Raw genomic sequence first — 11,969 nt, 5'->3', positions numbered from 1 at the left:
CATCGACGTCACTTTCCCGCCGAAAGCGCGCTCCCTCAGCTGGACTGAGTGGCAAAAGAACCTGCTGCGTGACTGGATTTAATAGGGGAAAGCTGCGAAAACGCGAGTAAAACTAACGAATTACACTAAAGGCTGGAATTGAATGTGTTCCTTACAACTTGTCAAATAAACCTAATCCATGGATACTGACATGCAGCCAGGAGTCATGTTTCCTGACATTTATATGTGCCTGATGATTTGACGCCGGGGAAATACGTTACATAAAGCAAATCTGCCTGTGAATATTTTATATAACTACATATCGGCAGGTTTAAATCCGTGTAATCACTTATATCAATGTTATATCGTCATATTGTCCAGCCCTAAAACATATAACGTTATAGTTTTATATAGTTTTTGTCAGTGTTGTTTATTGAAAAACACTTAATTATGCAGAATTTAAGATGGAAAATATTTAATTGATGAGTTGTAACAATACAGTAGCCTATATACGGTATGATTTCACCTCAAAATCCAACAATTTGACACAAAATGATAACTGCAAATCCATGTTTCTCTGCTGGAGTCGAGCTGTTTCTGTGAATTGCAGTGATCCATTTGCTTCTTTTTTCTGTTGCTTTCTTTAGTTTTTAAATATATACCTCGGGTTTTGTGTCAAAGCTATTTGTACTGTCAATCACAAAGCTCTTTTTTCCGTTTTGGATGTGTTTTGTGTGTTTTTCGCGACATTCACGCTGAAAACCAATGCTGCCGCTCAGTCTTTTTCCACTCAGTGGGCGTGACCGCAGTCGTAACGGTCGACGGTGACGTCATGTGCAATACCCTTTATTTGCTGGTTGTGCAATCATTTTTCCAATATTTTTAGCTAATAGCCTAATCTTTATTCACTGAGAATAATTAAGAATTGTTTGTTTGATGCTAATTATTTAATGAGATCACATATGTATTTTATTATAGAAATACATTAGGCCTATAGCATAGAAAATGTCCCCTTATAAAAAGGGGGAAAAATGCATATTCATGTTTGAGATGACAATAAGATAATACTTTCGAACATACACACACACACACACACTTACATTGGCTACTTGCAGCCTGAGAGTTACATCCGTTTTTGGAACCAAAAGTTGAAGTTATCCGCTTACTTACTCTTAAACACACCCAGGTATGTCACATAACCTGCTTTCTGTAAAAAAAGTTAAATTCACTAAATGAAATAAGTTCATTTTACTTAAAACTTTAAAAAAGTTAATTCAACTTAACACATTTTGTGATGTGAACTCAAAAATGTATTATATTAAGTAGAACTCAAACTAAATAAGTCACTATGTTATTTTAACTTTAATGGTTTAAGTTACAGAAATTAATTTAATCTAGTAGCTTACCTCGTCTATAAATAAATAACTAAAAGCTATCAAATAAACACACAAACAATAATAAATACATTGATCTGTTTCATATTAAGCCTACATTCAACCTTTTTAAAGTAATTACATGTATTCATGTCAAAGTATTACCCAAGTGCGTTTCTAGGCAACAAAAATCGCGCCGGCGCCATTTTCCCTCCTTCAGTCGCAGCAGCAGGACGGGCTCACGCAACGGTCAAGAAAAATAACAGGTATGCATTTCTAACTACTTTATTCATATTTGTGGCACTTTTGAACGTTTTCGGTTTTATTCTCGTACCTATTTAATTGAAGATTAACCAGCTCAGTAATACTAATTTGTTTAACGTTTGCTAGCAAACAGTCGAGGCGCCAGGCCGCCAGCCAACACGTTATCCAAGTTATCGACGGCAGGTGAAATGCTGTGTTTTTGTACCCCACAGGTTGTCTGTGGTAAATTAAGAAATATTTTTTTGTGCTTTCCAACAGTAGGACTCAGATAACGCGACTTTTATATTTTGAGACGGTTGGCAGTAGCCTGACTTCGTCATACTCATATTCTAGGCAGAATGTGAGTCTGATACTGCTCCATTGCACTTGAATTATGGGGCGTGTCTTAACCGAACCAGTAAAAAAAAAAAACTCTGCACTCAATTGGATAGACCTACAACCAATCAGAGCAACGCAGTAAGTGACGTATGTTGAACTTGTACTTAAACTTTTGCCGAATCCCGTTGGAAAGACGGCAAACATCTTTCCCATCGACAAATGCCTTGATTGCGGTTCTTTGTTCGTCTTTTAAAATGAATGCGCTGTCGATTTCTTTTATTACAGACGTGATAGCGGAATCTAAACATCTTACTTCTCCAGCTGTAGTCATCGTTGGTGAAAACCAATTCAACCCAAGCGCTCTTTGATGACGTGGGTGGTTACGTAATTTCATATAATATATCCTTGTAATGCTAATTCAGTTTACTAAAGCAAGCCGAAGCCCCGGTGAACAGAGGCTCGAGGGTCGTTTATGATGGCTGTTTTGCTAACGTTAGTTAACATTTAAGACTGTTGCTCTTCACGTTTTCTAATGTGAAACTCATAATAACAATTTGTTGTCATGCTTTTGAAATTAATCTTTTCAGAGCAAAGACGTTGAAAGGTGGTGTGATATCAACATGGCTACAATAATATGAGTAAGTATAATTCACATTGAACAAATCGATGGGCTTTAGTATGGTACGAAATGCAAATTGTCACGTTTATGAACATGTTAAATGCATCTTTCTTCAATTTAAATTTTTAAATTGCCATTTTTGCAAATGTATGTAATGATGACCAGAAATTTATTGCAGCACAAATGGTAAGTATACTGAAGCAATACAATATTTGTTTTTGCAATTTATTATAATGAAATTTAAATCTAAACATATTGATCAATGCATACACAGCCCACACAAAAAATAATACAAACCTCAACTAACGTCAAGCTATATTGGTTCTTGCACACCACATGAATGGCATCATGACCTCCAAGGACCAATGATGTTTGATAATGTATTGTCACCATTTTCTGTATTGGCAGAGTGAATAACAACTTAAATTTCAGTCTGTCTTGTCATGTTGTATTGCTTCAGAAGAATACTGGTTACGTCTTAAGTTCTGGTTATAGCTGACTTTATTAATATGGATAGAAAAATTATCTTTTGTGTTATTTTCCACTGGCACTTATCCTGAAGTTGACTTGGGTTTGTATAAAGGTGTCAATTAATTGCTAATCCTAGGTTGCAGTGATTGAAAATTGTCTTATCATGAATCATAAAAATAAACTGACCATAAATGTTGTTTAATTGTGAGTTAAACTAACCTAATTTTTTGTTTTGTTTTCAAGGGCTGCATTTTTTGGCTTTGATGTAGGGCTGCACGATTAATCGCATGCTATTCTCACGCGCATTTCGTCAGTAAAGCCGGTTCCCTGATTACCGCTAAATCGCCATCACCTGTTTTTAAACGCAGCGCCTTTTAATAGACGGAGCCGTAGTTCACGGACAAGCCACGCAATATCGCGTTCATTATCGCAGGCGATTCATCTGCGATATGAACGCGATATTGCGTGGCTTTTCAGTGACCTACGGCTCTGTCTATTAAATGCCGCTTCATTTGAAAGCAGGTGATGGCGATTTAGCGGTAATCAGGGAACCGGCTTTACTGACGAAATGCGCGTGAGAATAGCATGCGATTAATCGTGCAGCCCTACTTTGATGTCATTCGAACTACGATCTGGCGGGTCTTACTATCTGTAAAGAAGAGTCTGCCGATGTTTTTAAGACACAAGGTAGGTCAAAACAACATTATATTTACTTAGCAACATTTTAAGCTTTTTGCTGACATGAGCATAAATGCATGGTGTGGGTAACTGTGTTTTTATGTTCCTCTTGAAGCTGAACTATACTTTTAAAGGGTTAGTTCACCCAAAAATGAGAATTCTATCATTAATTACTGTCCCTCATGTCGTTCCACACCCGTAAGACCTTCGTTCATCTTCAGAACACAAATTAAGATGTTTTTGATGAAATCAGATAGTTAGTAAGGCCTGCATCGCCAGCAAGATATTGTACACTTTTAATGCCCAGAAAGCTACTAAAAACATTTAAAACAGTTCATGTGACTACAGTGGTTCAACCTTAATATTTAGGGTTGTTCCGATTCCGATACTAGTATCGGAAATACCACCGATACCACAAAAATTTCTGGCATCGGTATCGGCGAGTATTTAAACTCACGTACCGATCCGATACCATTTTCTTAAACAATACCTAGTTGTGCCAGCTATCTTTGCTTAACGCAGCAAATCGGAAATCAATTCTTCTTCGCGGCTCAGAATGCAAACACAGGAAGTTGTGCTGTGTTGCCACAAGCAACCACTGTTTAGAGCAGCGGAGAAGTGAAAACGCGCTAGCAGTATGTCTGCTGTTTGGCTGTATTTCAGACCAGTAAAACGGCGACATGTCTCATATGCAATGCTGCAATTTCGAGTGGCACAAGTATTGGCAACTTTAACACAAATAACTTAATAAAGCATTTGAAGACGCGTCACCCCGCGCAACACGATGGTTACATAAAGGCTAATGCTGCGTTCACACCAGACGCGAATGAAGCGATAAGCGTGAGTGATTTACATGTTAAGTCAATGCAAAGACGCGAATTGACTCCCTGCGGCGCGATTCACGTGAATGACGCGGTGCGAATTGAGCGATTCGGGCCTTTGACGCGCTTAAGATGGAGAAGGATGAGGCGTGCCAGCTTCATTCAAACAAAGATAAAAGTTTTCAAAAGACAAATAAAGATAACCGACAAAATTGTCGGGTTTATTGTTCTGGATGACCAGCTGCTGTCAGTCGTCGAAAACGTGAGATTTTTATTTAACAAAATTGTTTCTGGACTTTAGGTTTTAAAGAGATTATTTTCTTATATAGCCTAATTATATTCCTAGATTTATTTGTTGCACTGTTTTTATAGTTATATTGTAAAACTAATATACCTTTTTCAGTTTACAGTGTTAGATTTGTGGCTGCATTTGAAGTTCTTTTTCACTTAAAATAAATAAATAATATAACTGACAAATGTATGTCAGATAATAAAAAATACTCTAGTTCACTGTATGTTTTTGTTCTTGTTTTATTAAGGGATAAGTCTGAAGCACACCATAAATAATTCTATCAATTCATACGGGGACTAGTAGTATTATATATATATATACAGATACACACCCAGGTATCGGATCGGTACTCGGTATCGGCCGATACCCTGAGCTCAGTTATCGGAATCGGTATCGGGAATGGAAAAGGGGTATCGGAACATCTCTATTAATATTATAAAGTGGCTAGAATACTTTAACAATATCTAATGATTGCCGATTTCAAAACACTGCTTCATGAATCTTCAAAGTGAATCGAAACAAAAGATTCGTAAAAGTGGTTCAGAGTGCCGAAGTCACTGATTTCAGTAAACGAGGCTTTGTTACATCAAGTGTTTTGAAATGTCAATGGTTCATGTGACTTTGGCAGTTTGATAGCCACTTCAAACCACTTATACGAAACAAGATTCGTAAAGCTTCATTAAGCAGTGTTTTGAAATCGACCATCAATAGATATTGTTGAATAAAGTAATTTTGTTTTTTGGCTTACAAAAAGTATTCTCATCGCTTTATAATATTAAGGTTGAACCGCTGTACTCATGAACTGTTTTAAATATGTTTTTAGTAGCTTTTTAGACATCTGAAAGTGTTCAATATCTTGCTGGCGATGCAGGCCTCACTGAGCCACCGGATTTTATGAAAAATACCTTAATTTATGTTCTGAAGATGAAAGAAGGTCTTACGGGTGTGGAACGGCATGAGGGTGAGTAATAAATGACAGAATTTTCATTTTTGGGTGAACTAACCCTTTAAGCACCACTTTTCTTTAGTTAGTGTAATAAATTTATAACTTTAGGCTGATGCCAAATTAAATTTTTATTAATAAAAATGAACATTCAAACAACTCTGGAAGACATGTTGTGAAAATTAAAGTACTACAGGGTTTTAAATAAGCACACCCTATTGAGTAAACATTACTCCAAAACCTTCACAATGTTATTTTCATTTATGAAAATTTAAATATGGTGTCTGCTCTGACAAGGGTTGTTTTTATGTGTGGTGATATACACTAACACAATTTTTTTTCCCAATGCGTTTAGAAAAAGGAGCTTGACCAGGTGCAGAAGGCAACACTCACCATCATTGCTGTTGAGGAGGAAGAGGGAACTTTTTACCTTTTAACCCACTGGATATTTTGATTGTCTTTGAAGATGAGGTGATGTCTGCCAAGTCAGTGCACTGCCTTTGGAGTACACTTAGTTCGTACAGAAAGTACTGTTGAATTACCTTTCTTACATAAAAATTATCTACTCTGTTTCTGGTGGTGTTAGAACATAGTTATTTTATATTATTAATTTAATTTGACAAACTTTTACAATTTTAAAATTAAAATGTTTAAACAAACATATTTCCTTGTTTGTGCGGTCTTATACTTGGAGGGAAAAAAATCTAAGATTGTTTTAAAGTTATATTTTTGACTTGACAGCCCAATTATTTTATGCTTGAACATTTTGTGAATTAACTGTTGTTTTTCAATAAATACTTAAGAATACCCTCTTGTTCTGTCATAATTTTGTGCCAGTGTTAAGTTTTGCTTAGTCTTACGTAACTTTATTACTTTGAGTTGGATTAACTTAAACCATTTGTCGCAATCTGTTTCCTAAAACCATTTAAGTAACGTTATAGTTGTTAAGACCTAGTTAGATTTGTTACCTGAACTCAAACTGAATGAGTGGAATAAACTTAAAATCTTTAAGTTGACTTTACTCTTATGATTAACTAAACCAACTCTAAAATTTAAGTGAATTTAACTCAATGCATATGAGTTTAGAGTACTTATACATATTAGTTTTAAAACTTAAATGGTTTGAAGCAATTAGTTTCCTCAAATGGTTTGAGTTACCGCAACTTATCGGGTTTTACAGTGTGGAATACCCACCAAATGCTGCTCAACTTACAGATGTTCCATAAAGTCATAAGGATTGTCAATATGTTGCTCTTATATCCAACATTTTATGGGATGGTCTGTTGCTCTCGTAGAGGAGAGCAGCAGACCAACAGACCAACAGTTGATCGGTTGGAACCTGCTATGAGAAACACTTCTATGATTTTATAAGATCCAATTAAAAAGGTTTATAATGTCTAAAACACAAAAGACAGCAGCAGTAAAACAAGTTTCTTGATATGAAGATTAATCTCAGCATTTGTCTGAATAACTATTAATAGATTTAATAACATTCATCAAGATGCTTACTGTCCAAATGATTTAAAACTGGCCACCAAAGAACATATTGTCTTATTTCAGTTTTATTCAAAACAAGATGGTAAAAAAATAAAATAAAAATGACATGACCAACTTTTTACATCAGCTACACAAAACAAAAGTGATGAATATCTAAAAGCGGGGGGGAAAGGTTTGGATCCACTGATACATCATCAATGATGTCTTCAGTACCTTTCTGTATAGCTCAAAATTGCTCAAGAAGTTAATGCTGGTTCTGATAGAAAGGCATCAGAATACACAGTGCACTGCAGTTTTTTCCATATATGGTTAGGGGTCACTTCTGTCTAGTTTATTTCTTGCTTTTGTGACAGAGCTCTGACACTGCTATTGTCTCATCTTTTTCATTGTGTATATCATATTAGGGCTGTAAATTCATTTATTGTATTTGACAGGTGTGATGATCAGTGGAGTTGAGTTTTTACCTCCATCATTAGACTCTGGGCTAAAAAATGGATAGAGATTCCCAGTGAAATACTGACCAGTGTAAGAGTAGATATGAGAGCTGGACTCCACATCATAAAAGGAGACCAGACCCTCCTCATAATCCACAAACACACCGACCCGCTGCGGCTTCACTCTCAGAGACAGAGAGACATCAGGACCAGCACAGGCCCAGTATTCATTCCCATTGCTCAGAGCCACAGTCCAGAATCCATCACTGGGTCTCAGTGTGATCTGTCCCTTCCTGTTAATGTATTCTCTGGCCACTCCTAAATCCCATTCAGTCTTTCCCTTCACCTGCACCTCAAAATAAAATCTCCCTGAGGAGAATCCCTCCTTTCCCAGGACACAGGGACATGAATCAATTCTCTCTGGTTTGTTTGGGAGTTTCTGCTCAATGTATTCATGTCTCACTTGCTTTCCATCATCAGACAGGATGAGTTGAGGATGAGCTGTATCCGGATCCAGAGTCACATCCACTGAGAAAACAGAATATGATTCACAACTTCACAATACAGACATTTTGTAATGTTTTAATGTTTAATCATCCTGTATGTCAGTAATGAAGCTGTGAGTATATGAATGTAATCTAGTGTAGTTCAGACACACACTGTACCTTCATACTGCTGCATCCTCTTCAGATCTGTAGAGACTAATGACAATAAAACATCATCAGATCTTTGACATGATTTATGTGTGGAATTATAGACAAGCTTTAAGGATATATTTAAAGAATTGTGTACAACACCACTATTTCAATAGTGTTTGAGCTTTAAATATTCCTGCTTTTTAGAACATCTTTGTGAATGTTTTGTGAAACATTTTATGATATTTTTATTTTAGATAATTTTATGACTAATGTTATTCATCTCAGTTTAAGAGTGGATTAGTGTTGTGGTTATTAATGAAGACAACACTATAAAAATTAATCTTTAATAAAATTAAATTAATTAAATCCCAGCACTGCAAAGCTGTTTGAGCTATCTGAAATTTATCTCTACAACAACAAATTTGCATCTTAAATACATGATGTCAATTGATTTGATTTTCTTCTGCTAAATTGAATTTATCTGACACATAATCACAACATTTAGATGAGACAGCTGAAAAGACTAACAGCAAATGGCAGAAAATAAATGTTTCTCTCTGTAGTTTCTCATCTAAACATGTTCGCAGATGTACTAAAGCCTCACATTTGTGGTTACAGGGATGAAGCTATAAGATAAATACTGCATATTTTCTGAAATTAGAGCTGAAAATGACCTGCTCTCTTCAAGAAGAACTGTGAGCTGAAGATAATGAGACACAAACACATGATCACAAACTTCTCTTATTTCAGTTTGGACCAGGCTCATTCTCCATTACTGATATTAAAAGATGATTAATATGTTAAAATTTATGTACAGTATCTGTATACAGAGTATTTGATGTTGTCATACCAGTTTGTGTGAGTTTCTCCTGTAGAGTGTCCTGCAGTCGAGTCAGAGCTCTCCTCAGAGGCTCCAGAGTCTCATCAGTATTTATACTGATCTCAGACCAGTTCCTGATGTTTCTAGAGCTGCACAGGGATGAGTAAATCTACAGCAGGAGAGAGGAGAAATCCTTCAGCATGGGGAGTGTTATGGTGTCATATACTGCATTATCATTGATCAGAGAGATGTTGACTGACCTGTAGGAGGTGGAGGTGATCTTCAGTGTGTGAGAGCTGCTCCAGTTCAGTGTTTCTCATCTTTAGCTCAGTGATCTCCTGCTCCAGCTCTTCAATGAGCTCTTCCTCCTGTTTCTCTGCTGCTTTCTGCTGCTCCTCCATCATCTCCAGCAGTTCAGTCTGACATCTCTCAATGGAGCGGATGAGATCAGTGAAGAGCTCGACACAGGCTGCTTTCTCCTTCTCTGTGTTTCTCTGCTCAAACAGGACAATCAACACGTTATTAGCGGTGTTTGATAAGGCAGGACTCAATAGCGTTACTATTGCTCATACTTTTTCTTAAAACTGAAGTATTTCCATCAGCTGAAGTATTAAGTTCATCCTGCACTGTTTGCACTGAATGATTCTTGCAATCGTGTGTTGTTGAGGAGAGATGTGTTATTACTTTAGTGATCACAGCCGTGTCGATATTCAGAGCAACAGTGCGATTGTGAGTGTGATATTGTTTTTATAGAACAATTCAATAAACAATTCAATAAAGAAGTTATTATGAAGTAACTGTAATTTTAGACATATTATTGTCAGTTACCTTGTTTGTATTTGTTCTGAACACCGAAAAGAGTTTCAAACAACTCAAACAATACAAACAGTATAAAGTCTTAGTGTTGTTAGACTGTATCAGGACTCTTGGAGAACCAGAACTAAGTGATGAGTAAAAAAATATTTAGATTAATTAAATTAAATTATTTTAAACTCACTTTTCTGAGTTCTGCTGAGTTTTTGACATTTTGAATCTTCTTGATTCTGTCCTGGATCATCTGCTGCACATCTTTCTGTGTCTTCATCACTTGAGTCTATAGACAGAGAAGGTGAACGTGATTTCACCAAGTACAACATGTTCCTGTATCAACATCTTTGTTGTTCCTCGAACAACATTCCAATCAACCTATCAGATTTGAGGGACAAGTTTACAGTTTATGTCAAGTTTGGCTTACAACCAGGGTTAGGTGCTTCTACTGTACATCAGTTTCACCATCATTTCCCTCTGATTTTAGTGATAATTTATGGGTAGGGGTAGCGAAAGTGTCAGGACCAAATTTTCAGACAGGAATGTTGTTCCAGGATCAACAAAATATGTTGATCCAGGAACATGTCGGACTTAAGGAATCACAGTGACCAGACACAATATTATTCATACAATTCATACAATAATATTCATAATTGATTAATTTTTTTCACAAAATCATAGAATATGATTCCTCATGATATGAGTCCTTTAAAATAATTTTTTAGTAACTTCTACCTTCTTCTCTTCACTCTCCTCTTCTATAGGAACAGTGTTGTGGTTCTTGTGGTCTTTCACAGCACACATCGGACATACACATGTCTGATCATCTCTACAGAACAGCTCCAGAGGTCTCTCATGTTTCTGACATATATAGTCCTCCAGATTCCTCACAGGATTGATCAGTTTGTGTTTCTTTAAACCTGCCACTCTCAAATGAGGCTCCAGGTGAGTTTCACAGTAAGAGCTCTGACACACCAGACACGACTTCAGGGCTTTCAGCTTTCTTTCCTCACAGACGTCACACAGAACTTCAGGTTTTTTCAGAACTTCAGGTTTTTTCTCAGGACTTTTCTTTTTATAGTGATCTACAACTCCTCGGAGTGTGGTATTAATCTTGAGATCAGGTCTGATCTTGAATGTTTCTTTACAATATGGACAGTTGCAGGTCCGGCTGTTGTCCCAGCACTTATTCAGACAGGTCTTGCAGAAGTTGTGTCCACACGGAGTGCTGACTGGATCAGTGAACACGTCCAGACATATAGAGCATTGAAGATCCTCAGTCAGTGGACCACTGGAGGATGACATCACTGGAGAAAGAAATGATGAAGATAAATCATGTGTAAGAGATCATGTACAGTCAAAATGAACACAGACAAGCTGATCAGTACCGTAATGTGATGCTCATTACATGACCACTTACCAAATAAATAAATATATAAATGAAATACATTGATTTGAGCTCAAATTATTTTATCATCTTATTTGAAGTACAACAATACTACCGCAATATTAATTCTAATTCATTATTTATTTTTTTATTTTTTTGGTTATTGACTTACATGGAGGTATATCCTCAATACTCCATTTCCTGGTTTTTCTTGCTTTTGTTGATGATGGTGAAGATTCTGCCATTGTTCTTTCTCTTTTCAATTAAAAAAAAAAAAACACATTGTTTTTCACCGTATAAATTATGACCAATGGTCTGATAAGAAACTGTCAGGATTATGTTATGTGTTAGTTTCATTCCTGTGTGCTTGTTTCCTGTGCTTCAGTTCAGTGCATTCAAGATTGCCATCGTGAAACAATCATTGCGATTTCTGTGATCGTTAATTGGTGGTCCTATGGTGGTCATACAGTGAGAGAGGTTAAAAAGACAGCTGATTTGCCGGTCTTGCGATCTTTTATGTTTGCTGCTACGACCTACATCTACTGACCAGCCAATAAAAATGCAACATGAAATCAATGCGTCATGCTGCTAAAATTTAAAACTGCTTACCTCAAGCTCCTTTGTCCCT

General features: G+C 36.4%; 1 protein-coding gene and 2 long non-coding RNA genes across 4 annotated transcripts; 2 read left to right on the top strand and 1 right to left on the bottom strand.

Moving 5' to 3' along the window:
- Positions 1-789: 789 nt before the first annotated feature.
- LOC125261948 lies at positions 790-3,294 on the top strand. The gene is made up of 3 exons (XR_007183478.1): positions 790-1,618; positions 2,522-2,572; positions 3,268-3,294. It is a non-coding gene; the product is annotated as an uncharacterized LOC125261948 (long non-coding RNA).
- A 340-nt stretch (positions 3,295-3,634) lies between these two features.
- LOC125261947 lies at positions 3,635-6,562 on the top strand. Its single transcript, XR_007183477.1, has 2 exons — positions 3,635-3,711; positions 6,114-6,562. It is a non-coding gene; the product is annotated as an uncharacterized LOC125261947 (long non-coding RNA).
- Positions 6,563-7,349: 787 nt separating this feature from the next.
- Positions 7,350-11,664, bottom strand: LOC125261945 (E3 ubiquitin-protein ligase TRIM39-like). Of its 2 annotated transcripts, none has more exons than XM_048180525.1 (7): positions 11,514-11,664; positions 10,690-11,261; positions 10,145-10,240; positions 9,408-9,641; positions 9,178-9,316; positions 8,355-8,390; positions 7,350-8,217 (listed from the first exon to the last, which is right to left on the bottom strand). In XM_048180525.1, the coding sequence occupies exons 1-7, from the start codon at positions 11,584-11,586 to the stop codon at positions 7,670-7,672; spliced, it is 1,698 nt and encodes a 565-aa protein (XP_048036482.1). In that variant the 5' UTR covers positions 11,587-11,664; the 3' UTR covers positions 7,350-7,669. The 2 variants fall into 2 exon arrangements, with proteins under 2 accessions (XP_048036482.1, XP_048036484.1); XM_048180527.1 differs by having other exon boundaries at positions 7,351-8,217; positions 10,145-10,219.
- Positions 11,665-11,969: the final 305 nt, after the last annotated feature.

The sequence above is a fragment of the Megalobrama amblycephala genome, unplaced genomic scaffold (assembly GCF_018812025.1).
Source record: "Megalobrama amblycephala isolate DHTTF-2021 unplaced genomic scaffold, ASM1881202v1 scaffold534, whole genome shotgun sequence".
Classification (NCBI taxonomy): Eukaryota; Metazoa; Chordata; class Actinopteri; order Cypriniformes; family Xenocyprididae; genus Megalobrama; species Megalobrama amblycephala.
The sequence above is the reverse complement of the archived record's forward strand: the minus strand, read 5'-3'. Positions and strand labels throughout refer to the sequence as shown.